We start from the raw sequence: 22,125 nt of genomic DNA, 5'->3' as shown, positions 1-22,125 counted from the left end.
CTCTCACTTCCTGATAATTCTCCCTCTTTCTTCCTGATAATTCTCTCTCTCCCTGATAAATCTCTGTCTTTTCTTTCTCCTCAGGGTATTGATCCTATTACTGTCCAGAGAGGAGGGTCAGACGGAGGGGGGTGTTAAGGTTAGCCCATCTGCCCTGGAGGCCACCCTCCGTCAGATCAAACATGCTGGTCTATTGGGACTCAAAGTCTAACTGATATTTATAGAGGTCTCGCTTCTAGCAGCTCGATAAATCACGACAACAACCTAAAAGAGGCTGAGTTCTGAGGTGTAGCCATTTAACAGTGATCTGTCTGTCTGATTTCTGAGGTGTAGCCATTTAACAGTGATCTGGCTGATTTCTGAGGTGTAGCCATTTAACAGTGATCTGGCTGTCTGATTTCTGAGGTGTAGCCATTTAACAGTGATCTGTCTGTCTGATTTCTGAGGTGTAGCCATTTAACAGTGATCTGTCTGGCTGATTTCTGAGGTGTAGCCATTTAACAGTGATCTGGCTGTCTGATTTCTGAGGTGTAGCCATTTAACAGTGATCTGTCTGTCTGATTTCTGAGGTGTAGCCATTTAACAGTGATCTGGCTGATTTCTGAGGTGTAGCCATTTAACAGTGATCTGGCTGTCTGATTTCTGAGGTGTAGCCATTTAACAGTGATCTGTCTGTCTGATTTCTGAGGTGTAGCCATTTAACAGTGATCTGGCTGATTTCTGATGTGTAGCCATTTAACAGTGAAAAGAAGAAATAGAAGAACTACAAAACAGTATTAGGGAGCGAATATGATTATAACAGGGTTTTTCAGACGGGGTGGGGCTATTTTTGTCAACAAATAGCAACGTTTGTCGCAAACGGGAAATACAGTACATAAAGCATGATGAGATTCTCTAATGCTCTCTCTGCCCCAAATTACTGGTGTCTGAGTCAGTCTCTTAAAACGGTCTGCGTCACTACCCTCAATAAACTTCCAGGCATTAGAACAAGCCTTCCTGAAATGTCCCATAATTGCCTTACTGCCACGGATGATATAAAGCAGAATATCATGCTATACAATGAACCATGTAATAAAGTTGTATGATTAAATTCCTTTCAGCCAGGCTTCTTCTCTTTTCTCCGCCTCTCTACCTTCAGTATATTGTGTCATTTACATGCTTCACGGCTTGTAGCAAAGCAATCCTATTTACCCCTTTACAACCCATAAATGGAAGAGGTGTGAGGGCTTTTAACAATCGCAGGACAATATATTTTTTCATTCACAGAGCTAAAAGGGTCTATGCTGTTAATGTGTGATTTTATTAGCGGTGTATGTGTTTCTAAAGACTACAGTATTTAGGGTCATGCAGCAGAAATGTTTTCCCTCTTATGAAATCTGTCAACAGTCCTTCCTCATAAATACGTTTCCAAACATATCATAATTCTTCAAGAGTGCATTGATAGAAAAATGAATTCCCATCATGCTTTAAGTTTTTCTGCAGGTTAACAGAAAGCATTTCTCTAAGAGCAGCTTCTACCAAGTCTCCATGGCCCTATAGTGTTTACCCATTGGAGAGCACCAGCACAGTGGATTTTCATATCATCATATTCTTTCCAGTATCTCCACCCTGGCTTTAATTCCGCTCTGGTGAATGCAGACTAATCAATCTCTCTCAGTTACCATCTGTATGTCCTTAGCCATTGTCTTCGTACTGTACTGTACAGTCTGGCTTGTGGATAGTCAGTCTCCTAAGTGAATTAGAAGAGCTACATATCCTTTGCGTTGAGTGTTCTTGCTTGCATCTATCTGCTTTAGTAAATATTCAGACAATAACCATGTCCATGTTTGCACTTGTTGTGAATCATTTTCTACCCCAGTTTGATTAGCGTAAGGTTTTTTTTGTAGTGTACGCATGTTTAGATGGTAAAAGCCCATCTCCGTTCCACACCTGCACTGAGAAAAGCATAAAGAAACGATGATCACCTTGTCACCTGCGATGAATAAAGCTAATATTTCCATATACCCTGCCAATTAGAGACAAATACAAGACACACCAAGGCTACGGTCCACCCTCGTCCCTACCTCATTATATAGGCAGGGTAGGGCCACATTTCATAACTCCTAGTGTGCATCGCAAATGGCACCCTATTCCCTATATTCCAATGGGGCTCTGGTCAAAAGTAGTGCACTATATAGGTAGTAGGGTGACATTTGGGACGCAGACCTAGTTGATCTAGAATTGTGATGGCTTGTGTTTCCAGCTGTGAGGTTTTCCTCTTTCCTTTTAATCAGTGTTCAGTGCTGGACAATTACAGGCCCTAATATTCATAAAGGACTTGCAGTTAGAGGGAGACATGGCTTTGAAAGAGGGTAGACCAGGATGTCTGACAGCATTTAACAGCTTGAATTGATCCGTGACTCCTGCAGACATTTTACATCTTAGCTTTGAGGAAAAGATCTTCACCCTGGACAATAAATTAAATATTAATGAATTCCTCTGCATTCTGGGACTAAGTAATCTGTTCCATATGATGTTTTCACAGTAGGTAGTGGCAGCCAATGTTGATGTAACTATTGTACAGTTAAAACTCCAACCACGACTAATGCATTGAGTCTGAGTGAGTTTAGCAGCGAGATAAAGACTTAATAATGAGCCTCCAAAATATGCATTCAGTGACAGGTGCCATACAGTCTATGTATTGGCACCACAAGATAACACATAACTGACTCATGTAAGGAGATTTGTAGGGGGCCTATATATTTTGTTATTCATGGTATACCAGTGATGAACTCTCAAGAAAACCAAAGACACAGCTCCCTGCCTCCCCTGACACTCTGTAGGAGGGGCAATCACAATCAGAAGCCTTTGATACATTATTTCTGTTCAGATCCATATTTCATATTTCTATGAAGAACACTAAGACTCCGTCCCAAATGGTACCCTATTCCCTATATAGTGCACTACTTTTGATCAAATGTAGTGCACTATATACAGAAGAGCGTTCCATTTGGGAGTTATCCTAGAACTCTCTATGGAGCGTAATTACATTTCAAGGCTGGCGTTGTAACTTATCACACACTCAGTTGAAGGGTCCTTTTTTTTATCATTTTGCCCCTCTAGAATTAAATTTGCAGACCCCCTGGCGCTGCTTCATAGACTGACAAACTCAATAGGGATGACGTGTTGAATCGCAGCTGAATAGTGGCATACCAATCAGACAGTTTTCATATACAGTTCAAGTCAGAAGTCATTAAAACTCATTTTTCAACCACTCCACAAATTTCTTGTCAACAAACTATAGTTTTGGCAAGTCGGTTAGGACATCTACTTTGTGCATAACACAAGTCATTCTTCCAACAATTTTTTACAGACAGATTATTTCACTTATAATTCACTGTTTCACAATTCCAGTGGGTCAGAAGTTCACTAAGTTGACTGTGCCTTTAAACAGCTTGGAAAATTCCAGAAAAGCATGTCATGGCTTTAGAAGCTTCCGATAGGCTAATTGACATCATTTGAGTCAATTGGAGGTGTACCTGTGTATGTATTTCAAGGCCTACCTTCAAACTCAATGCCTCTTTGCTTGACATCATGGGAAAATCAAAAGAAATCAGCCAAGACCTCAGAAAAAATTAAAGGTACCGCGTTCATCTGTACAAACAACAGTACGCAAGTATAAACACCATGGGACCACGCAGCCGTCATACCGCTCAGGAAGGAGATGTGTTGTGTCTCCTAGAGATGAACGTACTTTGGTGCAAAAAGTGCAAATCAATCCCAGAACAACAGCAAAGGACCTTGTGAAGATGCTGGAGGAAACAGGTCCAAAGTATCTATATCCACAGTAAAACGAGTCCTATATCGACACAACCTGAAAGGCTGCTCAGCAAGGAAGAAGCCACTGCTCCAAAACCGCCATAAAAAAGCAAGACTACGGTTTGCAACTGAACATGGGGACAAAGATTGTACTATTTGGAGAAATGTCATCTGGTCTGATGTTTGGAGGAAAAATGGGGAGGCTTGCAAGCCGTGAAGCACGGGGGTGGCAGCATCATGTTGTGGGGTGCTTTGCTGCAGGAGGGACTGGTGCACTTCACAAAATAGATGGCATCATGAGGGAGGATAATTATGTGGATATATTGAAGCAACATCTCAAGATCAGTCGGGAAGTTAAAGCTTGGTCGCAAATGGGTTTTCCAAATGGACAATGAAAAACTGAGTTTAAATGTATTTGGCTAAGGTGTATGTAAGCTTTCAACTTCAACTGTTTCAACACTCTATGCAGGAACACAGTATTTATTTATATTAACTAGGGAAGTCAGTTAAGAACAAATTCTTACTTACAATGCCAGCCTAGGAACAGTGTTAACTGCCTTGTTCAGGGGAAGAACGACATATTTTTACCTTGTCAGCTCAGGGATTCTATCTAGCAACCTTTTGGTTACTGGCCCAACGCTCCAACCACTAGGCTACCTGCCTGCCCATAAGATACAGACAATATTTAGGAGAAAAAATCATCAGTAAGATACAGACAATATTTAGGAGATAAAATCATCACTTCTATAGATTAATACCTTCGACACAATAGCCAATTTCTCAGTGCTCTGTACTGTGAGGGTGTTGAAAGATTTATGAAATATTACACTTTTCTAAGTTGCCCTTCATCTTCCCATCTCTCTCCCACCCCCCTTTCCCATCTCCAGACTCCAGCTATGTCCAGTACTCTGGTAATTCCTACTTGGAGTTTGAGGGCATAGACCTTGGTGCCAACAACAACATCACTGTGAGGTTTCAGACCCAGGAGGCCCAGGGGACCATCCTGTACGTGGACCAAGGAGCAGTGACCAGGGGCTTCTTTTTCATGAAACTCTTCATCCAGGAGGGAATGCTACAGGTGAGGCTTTTTCTGAGTACCAAATGGCACCCTATTCCCTATATAGTGCACTTCTTTTGACCAGGGCTCATGAGACTCAACAACTTGAAACATGAAAGGTAAAGGTTTTTGTCCCAAATGGCGCACTCTTCCCTATATAGTGCACTACTTTTGACCAGGGCCCATATGACTCATCAACTTGAAACTTGAAAGATAAAGGTTTTGTCCAAAATGGCACCCTATTCTCTATATCTGCTATGGGATGCCCTATGGGCTCTGGCCAACAGACTACATAGGGAATAGGGTCATGTTTGGGACACAGACTCTATGTTTCTAGTCTCTATGAAGTCTGATTATTTTCTGTTTAATTGTTGTTTACAGTACTCTACTGCCTATCGGCTGATACAGCCTAGAATTGTGCATGTTTTGTGGACCATAGTGCTTTGTGCTATGTTTTTTCCCAAACAATTGATGCGCTATGTAGCAGACTATTATCATCACCCTGATCTGATGCATCATGTAGCAGACTATTATCATCACCCTGTTCTGATGTAGCAGACTATTATCATCACCCTGATCTGATGCATCATGTAGCAGACTATTATCATCACCCTGATCTGATGTACCATGTAGCAGACTATTATCATCACCCTGTTCTGATGTACCATGTAGCAGACTATTATTATCACCCTGTTCTGATGCACCATGTAGCAGACTATTATCATCACCCTGTTCTGATGTACCATGTAGCAGACTATTATCATCACCCTGATCTGATGCACCATGTAGCAGACTATTATCATCACCCTGTCCTGATGCACCATGTAGCAGATTATTATCATCACCCTGTTCTGATGTAGCAGACTATTATCATCACCCTGATCTGATGCATCATGTAGCAGACTATTATCATCACCCTGTTCTGATGCACCATGTAGCAGACTATTATCATCACCCTGTTCTGATGTACCATGTAGCAGACTATTATTATCACCCTGTTCTGATGCACCATGTAGCAGACTATTATCATCACCCTGTTCTGATGTAGCAGACTATTATCATGACCCTGATCTGATGCATCATGTAGCAGACTATTATCATCACCCTGTTCTGATGCACCATGTAGCAGACTATTATCATCACCCTGTTCTGATGTACCATGTAGCAGACTATTATTATCACCCTGTTCTGATGCACCATGTAGCAGACTATTATCATCACCCTGTTCTGATGTAGCAGACTATTATCATCACCCTGATCTGATGCATCATGTAGCAGACTATTATCATCACCCTGTTCTGATGCACCATGTAGCAGACTATTATCATCACCCTGTTCTGATGCACCATGTAGCAGACTATTATCACCACCCTGTTCTGATGCACCATGTAGCAGACTAATATCATCACCCTGTTCTGATGTACCATGTAGCAGACTATTATCATCACCCTGTTCTGATGCACCATGTAGACTGTTTTTTCTCTGTACTGTTTCAGTATGTCTTCTCCTGTAACCGAGAGGAAGGTATCAGAAGGATCAATACATCCATCCGTGTTGACGACGGAAATCCATACATCGTCTACGTCAGGTGGGTTCACTTTCTTAGAGATGTTGGGCCGCTTTCCCCTATACAGAATAAACCTAGTCCTGGACAAAAAAAGTGCTTTGAATGGAGAATTAGGACAAGGCTTTATCTATGTCTGGGAAACTGCCTCTTTAAGGTCCAATGAAACCGTTTTCATCTCAATATCTAATAATTTCTTGGTAACAATTAAGTACCTTACTGTGATTTGTTTTCAATTCAAATTCTTAGCAAAGAGCAATTTCTCAAGCAATAATTTTGCTAGGACTGCCTGGGAGTGGTCTGAGTGGGGAGGGGAAACTGAAAACCAGCTGTTATTGGCAGAGTGGTTTGGAACTCTCTTTCTTGTTGGTCTATTAACTAATTTATGCTTGGTGATGTCACCAGGCAGGCCAAAACTCTATCCCACCAAAGCAGGCTGAAATTTCAGGCGATCTTTTCAAACAACTCTTACACTAAAAGGGCATTATCATAATTTTCACAATTTCACAGTCTTATTCCAACCTCATTGTGTGGAAATGTATATAAAACACAGAAAAATCCAGTTTTTGACTACACCGTGCCTTTAATGAAAACATAAGCCTACTCCATAGAGGCTTGTACATGGTTAAAACAAGTTGTAACAAAGCATTATACCTGTAGGCCTAAAGAATCACCAAAATGGTAACCAAACTTGCAATGACATGGTAAATACAACATCATAAGTCTCATAGAATTAGCTTGAGATATGAATTTGTGCTGATAGATATGCCCAATATGTTCCTAAGTTGTTTTGGGGTGTCAAAATACAATATCTCAAGTGAATGACACGAGTTAGGCAGTTTCAAAATGATAAACTGATCAGTGCTCTAAAGTAATAAAAGTGGCCCTGCAGCTTCAAAATATTTCTCATTTAAGGCTAAGGGCTGCTGGCTGTGACTTGATCCCCTGCCAATTCTTCATTTTAAGTGTATTAATCTGTCATGTCTGTTTTTCAATTGAATAAAAACTAGCATCACTTGAAAATGCAACAGCAGCACAAATCCATCATTACGCCCTGGCAGCAGCCCTTAACACACCCTGGCAAGATAGAGAGCTGGCATAACCAGTGTAGAGACAGAGAGAGGGAGAGCTGGCATAATTGGGGTAGAGACGGGAAGAGGGAGAGCTGGCATAATCAAATCAAATCGTATTGGTAACATACACATTGTTAGCAGATGTTAATGCGAGTGGAGCGAAATGTTTGTGCTTCTAGTTCCGACAATGCAGTAATATCTAACATGTAATTTAACACATTCACAATGACTACGTTATACACACACAATGTAAGAAGATGGAATAAGAATATGTTAAATATAAATATATGGATGCGCGATGGCCGTGCGGCATAGGCAAGATACAATAGATGGTATAAAATACTGTGTATATACATACTGTAATGAAACAGGGAGGGAGCAGGTCTCGAACCCTCAACCTTCTAGCCCGAAGTCCAGCGCGCTATCAACTGTGCCGCAAAAGCATGCTCGAAGGCAGAGTCGATTTCCGCGCTTATAAACCCAGGGTCGTTACACTACTCCCTCCTTTCAAAGAGCGCGTCCTCGCGCTAGCTTGCAACTCTACGTCTTACAGGAACGCGCTCACCGGCCAAGCACACGCACTGTCGTGGATGCAAGGTCCGATCACTTCCGACACCAATGTAATCAAACAGCAGGGAGCAGGTCTCGAACCCTCGACCTTCTAGCCCGAAGTCCAGCGCGTTATCGACTGTGCCGCAAAAGCATGTTCGAACGGCAGAGTCGATTTCCGAGCTTATAAACCCAGGGTCGTTACAATACATATGAGATGAGCAATGTAGGATATGTAAACATTATTTAAAGTGACTAGTGATACCTTTATTAAATCAATTTATTAAAGTGGCCAGTGATTTGAGTCTGTATGTTGGCAGCAGCCTCTCTATGTTAGTGATGGCTGTTTAACAGTCTGATGGCATTGAGATAGAAGCTGTTTTTCAGTCTCTCGGTCCCAGCTTGATGCACCTGTACTGACCTCGCCTTCTGGATGATAGCGGGGTGAACAGGCAGTGGCTCGGGTGGTTGTTGTCCTTGATTATCTTTTTGGCCTTCCTGTGACATCAGGTGCTGTAGGTGTCCTGGAGGGCAGGTAGTTTGCCCTCGGTGATGCGTTGTGCAGACCTCACTACCCTCTGGAGAGCACTTCGGTTGAGAGCAGTTCAGTTTCCGTACCAGGCAGTGATACAGCCCGACAGGATGCTCTCAATTGTGCATCTGTAAAAGTTTGTGAGGGTTTTAGTTGACAAGACGCATTTCTTAAGCCTCCTGAGGTTGAAGAGGCGCTGTTGTGCCTTTTTCACCACGCTGTCTGTGTGGGTGGACCATTTCAGTTTGTCTGTGATGTGTACGCCGAGGAACTTAAAACTTTCCACCTTCTCCACTACTGTCCCGTCGATGTGGATAGGGGGGTGCTCCCTCTGCTGTTTCCTGAAGTCCACAATCATCTCCTTTGTTTAGTTGACGTTGAGTGTGAGGTTATTTTCCTGACACCACACTCTGAGGGCCTTCACCTCCTCCCTGTAGGCTGTCGCGTCGTTGTTGGTAATCAGGCCTTCCTGTGACATCAGGTGCTGTAGGTGTCCTGGAGGGCAGGTAGTTTGCCCTCGGTGATGCACTGTAGTGTCGTCTGCAAACTTGATGATTGTGTTGGAAGCGTGCATGGGCACGCAGTCATGGGTGAACAGGGAGAAGCTGAGAACGCACCCTTCTGGAGCCCCAGTATTGAGGATCAGCGGGGTGGAGATGTGGTTTCCTACCTTCACCACCTGGGGGTGGCCCGTCAGAAAGTCCAGGACCCAGTTGCACAAGACGGGATTGAGACCCAGGCTCTCAAGCTTAGTAATGAGTTTGGAGGGTACTATGGTGTTGAATGCTGAGCTGTAGTCAATGAACAACATTCTTACATAGGTATTCCTCTTGTCCAGATGAGATAGGGCAGTGTGATGGCGATTGCGTCGTCTGTGGACCTAATGGGACGGAAAGCAAATTGGAGTGGGTCTAGGGTGTCAGGTAGGGTGGAGGTGATATGGTCCTTGACTAGTCTCTCAAAGCACTTCATGATGACAGAAGTGAGTGCTACGGGGCAATAGTCATTTAGTTCAGTTTCCTTAGCTTTCTTGGGAACAGGAACAATGGTGGCCATTTTGAAGCATGTGGGGACAGCAGACTGGGATAGGGATAGATTGAATTTGTCCGTAAACACTCCAGCCAGCTGGTCTGGGCATGCTCTGAGGATGCGGCTAGGGATGCCGTCTGGGCCGGCAGCCTTGCGGGGGTTAACACATTTAAATGTTTTACTCACGTCGGGCATGGAGAAGGAGAGCCCGCAGTCTATGGTAGCGGGCCGTGTAGGTGGCAATGTATTGTCCTCAAAGTGCGCAGAAGTTGTTTAATTTGTCTGGGTGCAAGACGTCGATGTCTGTGACGAGGCTGGTTTTCTTTTTCTAATCCGTGATTGTCTGTAGACCCTGCCACATATGTCTCGTGTCTGAATCCGTTGAATTGCGACTCCACTTTGTCTCTCTACTGACGCTTTGCTTGTTGGATTGCCTTACGGAGGGAATAACTACACTGTTTGTATTCGGTCATGTTTCCAGGAGCCTTGCCATGATTAAATGCAGTGGTTCGCGCTTTCAGTTTTGCGTGAATGCTGCCATCAATCCACAGTTTCTGATTAGAGACAGAGGAAGGGAGAGGGAGAGCTGGCATAACCAGTGTAGAGACAGAGAGAGGGAAGAGGGGGAGGGAGAGCTGGCATAACCAGTGTAGAGACAGGGAGAGGGAGAGCTGGCATAACCAGTGTAGAGACAGGGAGAGGGAAGAGGGGGAGGGAGAGCTGGCATAACCAGTGTAGAGACAGGGAGAGGGAGAGCTGGCATAACCAGTGTAGAGACAGAGGGAGGGAAGAGGGAGAGGGAGAGCTGGCATAACCAGTGTAGAGACAGAGAGAGGGAAGAGGGGGAGGGAGAGCTGGCATAACCAGTGTAGAGACAGGGAGAGGGAGAGCTGGCATAACCAGTGTAGAGACAGAGGGAGGGAAGAGGGAGAGGGAGAGCTGGCATAACCAGTGTAGAGACAGAGAGAGGGAAGAGGGAGAGGGAGAGCTGGCATAACCAGTGTAGAGACAGGGAGAGGGAGAGCTGGCATAACCAGTGTAGAGACAGAGGGAGGGAAGAGGGAGAGCTGTCATAACCAGTGTAGAGACAGAGGGAGGGAAGAGGGAGAGCTGTCATAACCAGTGTAGAGACAGAGGGAGGGAAGAGGGAGAGCTGTCATAACCAGTGTAGAGACAGAGGGAGGGAAGAGGGGGAGGGAGAGCTGGCATAACCAGTGTAGAGACAGAGAGAGGGAAGAGGGAGAGGGAGAGCTGGCATAACCAGTGTAGACAGAGGGAGGGAAGAGGGAGAGCTGTCATAACCAGTGTAGAGACAGGGAGAGGGAGAGCTGGCATAACCAGTGTTGAGACAGGGAGAGGGAGAGCTGGCATAACCAGTGTAGAGACAGAGGGAGGGAAGAGGGAGAGCTGTCATAACCAGTGTAGAGACAGGGAGAGGGAGAGCTGTCATAACCAGTGTAGAGACAGGGAGAGGGAGAGCTGGCATAACCAGTGTAGAGACAGAGGGAGGGAAGAGGGGGAGGGAGAGCTGGCATAACCAGTGTAGACAGAGGGAGGGAAGAGGGAGAGCTGTCATAACCAGTGTAGAGACAGGGAGAGGGAGAGCCGGCATAACCAGTGTAGAGACAGAGGGAGGGAAGAGGGAGAGGAGAAAAGGTCTCCAAGCTTCACCTCGACTAAAGCAAATCTTTAGTGATGGGCTGATGACCACAGCCTCCATCTCTGTTCAATCCATAGACAGGGACAGGGATGGGTCTCCATCCCTCCCTCCTTCCCTCTATCTATCCCCAACATCACTGCTTCACCCACCTGTCCACCAGCCTGCTTCATTATAACGTTTTAACATTTTAATAGATCTTCCCGTCGAAGACAAATTTCAATATGTTTAATAGAAATCCCCAGAGACTGGGGCTGCATGGTTTCTGAAAGTTTGTGTCCCAAATGAAACTATATTCCCTACATAGTCCAGTACTTTCGACCAAAGTAGTGCACTAAATAAGGAATAGGATGCCATTTGTAATGCTTCTCAAGGACTCTGTCTGTCTGAGGGGCCTGGTGCCCTCTGGCTGGAGGCCAGGCAGTCCTCTTTCTCTGGCAGAGTGATCCTAAATTAACCACCTCCCTCGCTCCTCCACATCCTCCCTCCCTCCACATCCTCCATCTCTCTCTATCCATGTTGGCTCTGGAGGAAGGACTTAGGTAGCCCTGGGTCTCTCTCTCTCGCTCCCTCTCTTCTCTCTCACCCCGATAGTTGTGCCACAGCCACCAAACGCCACACAACCAGCCTGCAAATGACAGGTTTAACAAATCAGGGTTGATTGCTTCCTAGACCTCCCTCCCTCTCTCCATCCTTCCCTCCCTCCCCTCGACGAGGGGATATCAGTAGGCACCAGGGAGGGAGGGATAGAGGGATGGAATGAAAGAGGGAGGAAGGGGAAGCACATCTGTGGACAGAGTACCCTCCAGCTGCACATAGTTATCCCAGAATCAGGTAATTATCTCCTCTCCCCTGTTGTTTGGAAAAGGGGCTGAATTAGCTTTGGAAATCTCCCAGTGGATCCTCACGGCTCAGCTCAGTGATGGCTCAGGCTCCAGTCCAGAGCAGGCTGGCTGTCCGACTCCAAAACGCACAAGGTGTCTGAAGAGGGGAGGGGAGAGGGGAAGGAAGAGGGGAAGCAGGAGGGGAAGGAAGAGGGGAAGGAAGAGGGGAGGGAAGAGGGGAGGGAAGAAGGGAGGGAAGAAGGGAGGGGAGGGAATAGGGAAGGAAGAGAGGAAGGAAGTGGGGAGGGGAGGGGAGGGAAAGGAAGAGGGGAAGGAAGAGGGGAGGGAATAGGGGAAGGAAGAGGGGAGGGTGGAGGGGAAGCAGGAGGGGAAGCAGGAGGGGAAGGAAGAGGGGAGGGAAGAGGGGAGGGGAGGGAATAGGGAAGGAAGAGAGGAAGGAAGTGGGGAGGGGAGGGGAGGGAGGAGGGGAAGGAAGGAAGAGGGGAAGGAAGAGGGGAGGGTGGAGGGGAAGGAAGAGGGAGGAGGGAGGAGGGGAAGGAGGAGGGGAGGGAAGGAAGAGGGTGGAGGGGAAGGAAGTGTGAAGAGGGGAGGGGAAGGAAGAGGAGAAGGAAGAGGGGAGGAAGTGGGGAGGGGAGAGGAAGGAAGAGGAGAAGGAAGAGGAGAGGGCAAGGAAGTGGGGAGGGGGAGAGGAGAAGGAAGAGGAGAGAGAGGGAAGAGGGGAGGGGAAGGAAGAGGAGAAGGAAGAGGGGAGGGAAGAGGAGAGGGGAGGGAAGAGGGGAGGGAAGAGGGGAGGGGAAGGAAATGGGGAAGGGGGAGGAGAGGGAAGAGGGGAGGGGAAGGAAGAGGGGAGGGAAGAGGGGAAGGAAGAGGGGAGGGGAAGGAAGTGGGGATGGGGGAGGGGAGAGGGACAATGGGAGGGGAAGGAAGAGGGGATGGGAGGGGAGAGGGACAATGGGAGGGGAAGGAAGGAAGAGAGGAGGGAAGTGGGGAAGGGAGAGGGGAGGGGAGGGAAGGAGAAGGAAGAGGGTAGGGAAGAGGGGAGGGTAGGGAAGAGGGGAGGGTAGGGAAGAGGGGAGGGTAGGGAAGAGGGGAGGAGAAGGAAGAGGGAAGTGGGGAGGGAGGAGAAGGAAGAGGAGAAGGAAGAGGGGATGGGAGGGAAGAGGGGAGAGGGAAGAGGGGAGGGGAGGGAAGAGGGAAGTGGGGAGGGAAGTGGGGGAGGGAAGAGGGGAGGAGAAGGAAGAGGGGAGGGGAGAGAAGGAAGAGGGGAGGGGAGAGGGGAAATGGAAGGGTATAATAAAATAAAAAAGGGTATATGTGCCCAGAGGAAAGTGGAATAAAAATACCTTGAGGTCAAATGTGGCTCTGCTTCCCTGTCTCATCGGCCTGCCTTTTGTTGTGGTTGCTGCTGTTTATGGAGCAGGATAGTGATTGGTTTATTGTCATCGCACCCTAAATAGTTGAAATAGCTTATTGTGAAGGAGTATTGGCACAGAAATAAGTCCACATATAGAATCATGTAGATTATTTACTGCATTTGAAAGACATGAGACTTTATTCTCAATCTCCATACCACCAGAGGCAATATTATCAGATAGGAAGTAAAAAAAATACTTTTAACATATCAGTGTACATAATATGATAACTGCTGTATCTGAAGTCCATCCTTACATATCATGATTTGATAGCATCTAGTGTTTCATTACTTTGAGCCTTGATTGAGGCATGAAATGATCCCTGAGTAACTGTGCCATGTTAAAAACACATTGATATACTATGTTCAAGTCTTATCTTTAGTTCAATATTTCATTATCAAATCAAAGTCTAATTTTATTTGTCACATGCGCCGAATACAACAGGTGTAGACATTACCGTGAAATGATTACTTGCAAGCCCTTAACCAACAATACAGTTCAAGAAATAGTTACAAAAATATTTACAAAATAAACTAAAGTAAAAAAATATATATACAAAAAAAATATAGAAAAGTAACACAAGAAAATGACATAACAATAACGAGGATATACAGTCGTGGCAAAAGTTTTGAGAATGACACAAATATACATTTTCACAAAGACTGCTGCCTCATTTTGTATGATGGCAATTTGCATATATGCCAGAATGTTATGAAGAGTGATCAGATTATTTGCAATTAATTGCAAAGTCCCTCTTTGCCATGCAAATGAACTGAATCCCCCCAAAAACATTTCCACTGCATTTCAGCCCTGCCACAAAAGGACCAGGTGACATCATGTCAGTGATTCTCTCGTTAACACAGGTGTGAGTGTTGACGAGGACAAGGCTGGAGATCACTCTGTCATGCTGATAAAGATCTAATAACAGACTGGAAGCTTCAAAAGGAGGGTGGTGCTTGGAATCATTGTTCTTCCTCTGTCAACCATGGTTACCTGCAAGGAAACACATGCCATCATCATTGCTTTGCACAAAAAGGGCTTCACAGGCAAGGATATTGCTGCCAGTAAGATTGCATCTAAATCAACCGTTTATCGGATCATCAAGAACTTCAAGGAGAGCGGTTCAATGTTGTAAAGAAGGCTTCAGGGCGCCCAAGAAAGTCCAGCAAGCGCCAGGACCGTCTCCTAAAGTTGATTCAGCTGCGGGATCGGGGCACCACCAGTACAGAGCTTGCTCAGGAATGGCAGCAGGCAGGTGTGAGTGCATCTGCACGCAGAGTGAGGCAAAGACTTTTGGAGGATGGTTTTAGTGTCAAGAAGGGCAGCAAAGAAGCCACTTCTCTCCAGGAAAAACATCAGTGATAGACTGATATTCTGCAAAAGGTACACAGGGATTGGACTGCTGAGGACTGGGGTAAAGTAATTTTCTCTGATGAATCCCCTTTCCGAATGTTTGGGGCATCCGGAAAAAAGCTTGTCTGGAGAAGACAAGGTGAGCGCTACCATCAATCCTGTGTCATGCCAACAGTAAAGCATCCTGAGACCATTCATGTGTGGGGTTGCTTCTCAGCCAAGGGAGTGGGCTCACTCACAATTTTGCCTAAGAACACAGCCATGAATAAAGAATGTTACTAACACATCCTCCGAGAGCAACTTCTCCCAACCATCCAGGAACAGTTTGGTGACGAACAATGCCTTTTTCAGCATGATGGAGCACCTTGCTATAAGGCAAAAGTGATAACTAGGTGGCTCCTGGAACAAAACATCAATATTTTGGATCCATGGCCAGGAAACTCCCCAGACCTTAATCCTTGAGAACTTGTGGTCAATCCTCAAGTGGCAGGTGGACAAACAAACCCCACAAATTCTGACAAACTCCAAGCATTGTTATGCAAGAATGGGCTGCCATTCGTCAGGATGTGGCCCAGAAGTGAATTGACAGCATGCCAGGGCGGATTGCAGAGGTCTTGAAAAAGAAGGGTCAACACTGCAAGTATTGACTCTTTGCATCAACTTCATGTAATTGTCAATAAAAGCCTTTGACACTTATTAAATGCTTGTAATTATACTTCAGTATTCCATAGTAACATCTGACAAAAATATCTAAAGACACTGAAGTCTTTTGAAATTAATATTTGTGTCATTCTCAAAACTTTTGGCAACGACTGTATACGAGGGGTAAGATGCACTCACGAGTCAATACGGGTCCCATAAAGTTGTGCACTATTGTGTACAGTGTCACCCAATTCATATGATATGTTACAAATTATTATGTGCATTTGTACAATATGTTAGGATTTTGTAAGTGCTTAAGATCCATTTCTCTTTAACATGTTCACTAGCATACTACTTAGTATGAGCAATATACTGACATGTATTCTATGTTGTATGTTATGGTGGATATTGGAACAGAGCTAACATGTCTATAACATTAATAAGATTGCGAATGCCATGCCCTGCTACTGTTTACGCTCTAGCAAGGCAATTCATGCCTTAATGCCTGCTGAATCATGTGAGAATGATGTTTGGATGTGGTTGGATGACTGATTAGTAGACAGAATGTAGTCGGATGACATATGGGTAGAGAGGATGTGGTCAGCTGACATATGGGTAGAGAGGATGTGGTCAGCTGACATATGGGTAGAGAGGATGTGGTTAGATGACATATGGGTAGAGAGGATGTGGTCAGCTGACATATGGGTAGAGAGGATGTGGTCAGCTGACATATGGGTAGAGAGGATGTGGTCAGCTGACATATGGGTAGAGAGGATGTGGTCAGCTGACATATGGGTAGAGAGGATGTGGTTAGATGACATATGGGTAGAGAAGATATGGTTAGATGACATATGGGTAGAGAGGATGTGGTTAGATGACATATGGGTAGAGAGGATATGGTTAGATGACATATGGGTATTGAGGATGTGGTTAGATGACATATGGGTAGAGAGGATGTGGTTAGATGACATATGGGTAGAGAGGATGTGGTTAGATAACATATGGGTAGAGAGGATGTGGTTAGATAACATATGGGTAGAGATGATGTGGTTAGATAACATATGGGTAGAGAGGATGTGGTTAGATAACATATGGGTAGAGAGGATGTGGTTAGATGACATATGGGTAGAGAGGATGTGGTTAGATGACATATGGGTAGAGAGGATGTGGTTAGATGACATATGGGTAGAGAGGATGTGGTTAGATGACATATGGGTAGAGAGGATGTGGTTAGATGAGGGGGACGGACATAACGGACGGACGGACAGACAGGGGAAGCTTGCCTTACAATATCCTCTCACATGTCACTCCAACTGTGTCATTTTGAAATGAATGAGGATGGCTGGCTGAAGATGGAGGGAGACGAGAGGATGTTGTTTGTGACTCTGTCACGGTTGAGCATCCAATCAACAGAGACATATTTCAAATCAAGTGGAAGAGAAAAGACACTATAGGAACTAGACTATCGAGTCCCAAATGGCACCCTATTCCCTGTATGCCCTGGTCGAAAGTAGTGCCCTATACAGGGAATAGGGTGGCATTTGGAACATAACCACAGCCATAAGATGACCTGCTGGCGTCGCTCTCTGTATTCAGGAGACAAACATGTCATTGGTCTCTTAGCTTTTAAGTATAAATATTCATTTCAGATTAGGTCGTGTTCATAAACATGTAATTTGTCATGGCTTGTGAAGAGCTCTTGTGCCGTATGCAAATCAAAATCCAGCATGCACAACATGAGTGTATAGCTTAAAACAACCTCTTAAAACATCTGGTAATTATAACACAGCTTCAATCTAACCACTGCCATCTCACGTCATGACTCTTAAGTCAAGAGGCCATGTTGGTGCTTGATGCAACCGTGATGAAGCTCTATCCACCCAAGACATGAGTTATAAGAGATCCATTACATTGTGGGACGATGTTCAACATTACCAAAGTGCTGGAGTTTTTTAATTTTTCAAAAGGATATGTTTCAACGTCATTAGGCTGTACAAGCCAGAAGTTTAAATGAAAGTTGATGTATTGCAGCATGTATCACGTAGCTACAACGTTAGTCCGGAGGGGTAATATCCTAGATTCAACTCAATGCAGTATACAATATACACTACAGGACCAAACGTATGTGGATACCAGCTCGTCAAACATCTCATTCCAAAATCATGGGCATTAATATGGAGGTGGTCCCCCCTTTTGCTGCTATAACAGCCTCCATTCTTCTGGGAAGCCTTTCCACTAGATGTTGGAACATTGCTGCAGGGACTTGCTTCAATTCTGCCACGAGCATTAGTGAGGTCGGGCACTGATGTTGGGCGATTAGGCCTGGCTCACAGTCGGCATTCCAATTCATCTCAATGGTGTTCGATGGAGTTAAGGTCAGGGCTCTGTGCAGACCAGTCAAGTTCTTCCACAACTATCTTGACAAACCATTTCTGTATGTACCTCGCTTTGTGCACGGGGGCATTGTCATGCTGAAACTGGAAAGGGCCTTCCCCAAACTGTTACCACAAAGTTGGAAGCACAGAATCGTCTAGAATGTCATTGTAGTATGATGTAGCTTTACGATTTCCCTTCACTGGAACTAAAGGGCCTAGGCCTGAACCATGAAAAACAACCCCAGACCATTATTCCTCCTCCACCAAAACACTATACATGTGGGCAGGTAGCATTCTCCTGGCATCCGCCAAACCGAGATTCGTCCATCAGACTACCAGATGGTAAAGAGTGATTCATCACTCCAGAGAACGTGTTTCCACTGCTCCAGAGTCCAATGGTGGCGAGCTTTACACCACTCCAGCCGACGCTTGGCATTGCACATGGTGATGCAAGGTTTGTGTGCGGCTGCTCGTCCATGAAAACCCATTTCATGAAGCTCCCGATGAACGGTTATTGTGCTGACGTAGCTTCCAGAGGCAGTTTGGAAATCGGTAGTGAGTGTTGCAACTGAGGACAGATGATTTTTACGCACTACGCTTTTCAGCGGCCCCTTTCTGTGAGCTTGTGTGGCCTACCAATTCATAGCTGAGCCGTTGTTTGCTCCTAGACATTTCCACTTCACAACAACAGCACTTACAGTTGACCGGGGCAACTCTAGCAGGGCAGAGGCCAATCTACTGCCAAATGTTTGTCTATGGAGATTGCATGGCTGTGTGCTCAATTGTATACACCTGTCAACAATGGATGTGGCTGAAATAGCCGAATCCACAAATGTGAAGGGGTGGCCACATACTTGTGTATATATAGTGTATACCCGGTATCCTTGTAAACCCTGGTCTTATTCATTAGTACCCTTCTCACTCAGCTCAACCTGTTTTCTGTGTGAAAATTTTAAGAAGGCAGAACAGTCATGAAATAAGCATTAGGAAAGCTGTTAAAGTAATTGTGTACTCCTCAGGCTAGCCTAATAGAAACCTATTACAATAAGGCAGTTTAGCCTTATAATGTCCATTGGTGATATTTATGTAAAACACCATCATTAGTTTTGAACATTTACGTTCATTAAGCAAACAACCCTTTAAAAATGTTGGTTTTCTAATAATACAGTATAATACAATATGACATTTAGTTGTTTTTTTAAATGTCTGGTTTGGAAATGTATATTGAGAACCTCTGTATTTCTTGTGAGAATATGTTCTATGAAGATATGTTCTTTGAAGATATGTTCTGTGAAGATATGTTCTGTGAACATATTTTTGTGAACATATTTCCTGTAAACATATTTATTGTTAAAAATGTTCTTGTGAACATATTTCTTGTGAACATTTGTTACAGACAACACCTGGCGCCATGCGAAGCGGAGGTGGTTGTGTCTGGGTATGAGAGAGTCAGAAGCCAGCCCAGCAACTACTGGTCAGGACTCACCACACAGAGAACAAGCCATATGTTTATAGGGGGCTTGCCTCGTCGATACCTGCCATATCAGGTGAGTTAGTGTGGTTTCTGACAATACATATCGGTAGTAATATGTGTAGATGTCTTCAACTTTATTCAATGATATACTATATAAATATATTTTAATCCCTATCAAATCCCAATAAAATCTCATGTTATCCCACTTTGTAACAGTAAATGTGTTTATTTTTATACTTTTTATAGGCATTGTGCATGCTCTTTTTCTTTTGTCGCTGACACGACCTCCTCTCCTTGGAGTGTAATTGAAGTGCAATTTATTACATACATAATACCCAAGTGTTTAACATAATACGCAGTTTCTGGTACTTCTATTGTATTACATAGAATCCTGTTGTATACCATTTGCTCCAGTACTCTTCATAGGCATAGTGTAAAACACCCTATTCCCTATATAGTGCACCACTTTTGAATACAAAAGTAAGTAGTACACTATGTAGTGAGTATGGGGTAATGAGGGACACACCCTATAGCTGCAGTATGACATCATACAACCCTGAGTGTCTGTTATTGAATTACCTGACTCAGGGGTAATGTAACGTATGATTCAGGGATAATGTAACATATGTCAGGGATAATGTAACATATGTCAGGAATAATGTAACGTGTGGCAGAGATAATGTAACATATGCCAGGGATAATGTAACATATGTCAAGGGTAATGTAACACACATCTGGGATAATGTCATGTATGTCAGGGATAATGTCATGTATGTCTGGGATAATGTACTCCTATTATTATTTACTATTATTAGTATTATTTGACCATGCTGGTCATTTATGAACATTTGAAAATCTTGGCCATATTCTGTTATAATCTCCACCCGGCACAGCCAGAAGAGGACTGGCCACCCCTCATAGCCTGGTTCCTCTCTAGGTTTCTTCCTAGGTTTTGGCCTTTCTAGGGAGTTTTTCCTAGCCACCGTGCTTCTACACCTGCATTGCTTACTGTTTGGGGTTTTAGGCTGGGTTTCTGAGCAGCACTTTGAGATATCAGCTGATGTAAGAAGGGCTATATAAATACATTTGATTTGATTTTGATTTGTACTGTGTGTCAGGGGTAATGTACCGTATGTCTGGGATAATATACCGTATGTCAGGGATAATGTAATGTATGTCAGGGATAATGCTATGTATGTCAGGGATAATGAAACGTAGGTCTGGGATAATGTATTGTATGTCAGGGATAATGCAATGTATGTCAGGGATAATGTAACTCATGTCAGGGATAATGTAATGTATGTCAGGGATAATGTAATGTATGTCAGGGATAATGTAACGTATGCAATGGACAAGGTTCTAAAGAGGGTCTTGTACTACTATAGCGATACGGATTACGTTATACAAGTATCCTTGTGCCTAAAATGTGACACTCCTACAAAGTGACGGCTTGGTTATTAGGTTCCTTCCAATATGTTGACAACATCAGTCAGTTCTACAGTATATTACTTTACAGTGATGTGTGTCCTGGTTACCTACCTTATTGAAATCAACAGTCTAACAAAGTATTGTAGTGATGTGTGTCCTGGTAGCCTACCTTATTGAAATCAACAGTCTAAGAAAGTATTGTAGTGATGTCTGGTAGCCTACCTTATTGAAATCAACAGTCTAAGAATGTATTGTAGTGATGTGTGTCCTGGTTACCTACCTTATTGAAATCAACAGTCTAAGAAAGTATTGTAGTGATGTCTGGTAGCCTACCTTATTGAAATCAACAGTCTAAGAAAGTATTGTGGTGATGTCTGGTTACCTACCTTATTGAAATCAACAGTCTAAGAATGTATTGTAGTGATGTGTGTCCTGGTAGCCTACCTTATTGAAATCAACAGTCTAAGAAAGTATTGTAGTGATGTGTGTCCTGGTTACCTACCTTATTAAAATCAACAGTCTAAGAAAGTATTGTTTCTGTCGCCCTAAGGGAGCCCAACCCTTCTCCAACTACACCGGCTGCATTGAGATAATTGAAATGAATAAGCTGCGGGGATTCTACACATCCAGTGCCGTTGCCGGCAGCAACGTAGACAACTGCAGGTAAAATAATTAGATTTTCAAAGAGTCACTGGACTTAATAATATTTGTTTCCCTCTTTTGGGGCCCATTTGTCCTCCAGTGTTCCTGTTTGAAAGAAATAAAGAACTGTATTTTTTCTCTTGGGATACGTGCACATGCATGCAAGTATCACGCACATACACACTCACACACTGACACACTCACATGCTCAAACACTCACACAGGCACACAGGCGCATACAGACATCAATTATTTTTGACAATCTCAAAGCATGTTTCCATGCAAGGTGTGGGTGGGTGGACAGCCTTATATAAAATGCTATAACATTATTGTGTGTGGTAAATTCCTTCATCAGTTGTATCACTAATTGTAGATATAGTCTGTAGTGGCTATTCCCTATGACCTGCCACTGGCACAGGAGAGAGCTGTCCATAACATGTCCACAAAAATCAGCTTTCCAAACATTACTCTTTTTGGGGTGAAGTTCTCATTTATTGCGCATATATAAAAAAAGGTGCAGAGAGATGCATTATATAAGCTGTATCTGTGATACAGTAATAACTGCATGTGCTCTCCTCATCTGTGCTAACCCTTCCTGGTCACCTGTGGTACCTATATACACACACACGTGACCCATGACCCCAACATATAGTGCCCTCTAGTGTACAAAACAAGTACAAATAATCCTTGACAGA

General features: G+C 44.1%; 1 protein-coding gene across 1 annotated transcript in view; it reads left to right on the top strand.

Moving 5' to 3' along the window:
• The window catches only part of LOC115153627 (protein eyes shut homolog), a 234,015-nt gene that overhangs the window by 34,720 nt on the left and 177,170 nt on the right, over positions 1 to 22,125 (top strand). Inside the window, exons 4-7 of the mRNA XM_029699264.1 lie at positions 4,686 to 4,876; positions 6,352 to 6,443; positions 19,283 to 19,433; positions 21,339 to 21,451. Of these exons, the coding sequence (XP_029555124.1) occupies positions 4,686 to 4,876; positions 6,352 to 6,443; positions 19,283 to 19,433; positions 21,339 to 21,451 (547 nt within the window). The remainder of the gene's footprint in view (positions 1 to 4,685; positions 4,877 to 6,351; positions 6,444 to 19,282; positions 19,434 to 21,338; positions 21,452 to 22,125) is intronic.

The sequence above is a fragment of the Salmo trutta genome, chromosome 18 (assembly GCF_901001165.1).
Source record: "Salmo trutta chromosome 18, fSalTru1.1, whole genome shotgun sequence".
NCBI lineage: Eukaryota > Metazoa > Chordata > Actinopteri > Salmoniformes > Salmonidae > Salmo > Salmo trutta.
The sequence above is the reverse complement of the archived record's forward strand: the minus strand, read 5'-3'. Positions and strand labels throughout refer to the sequence as shown.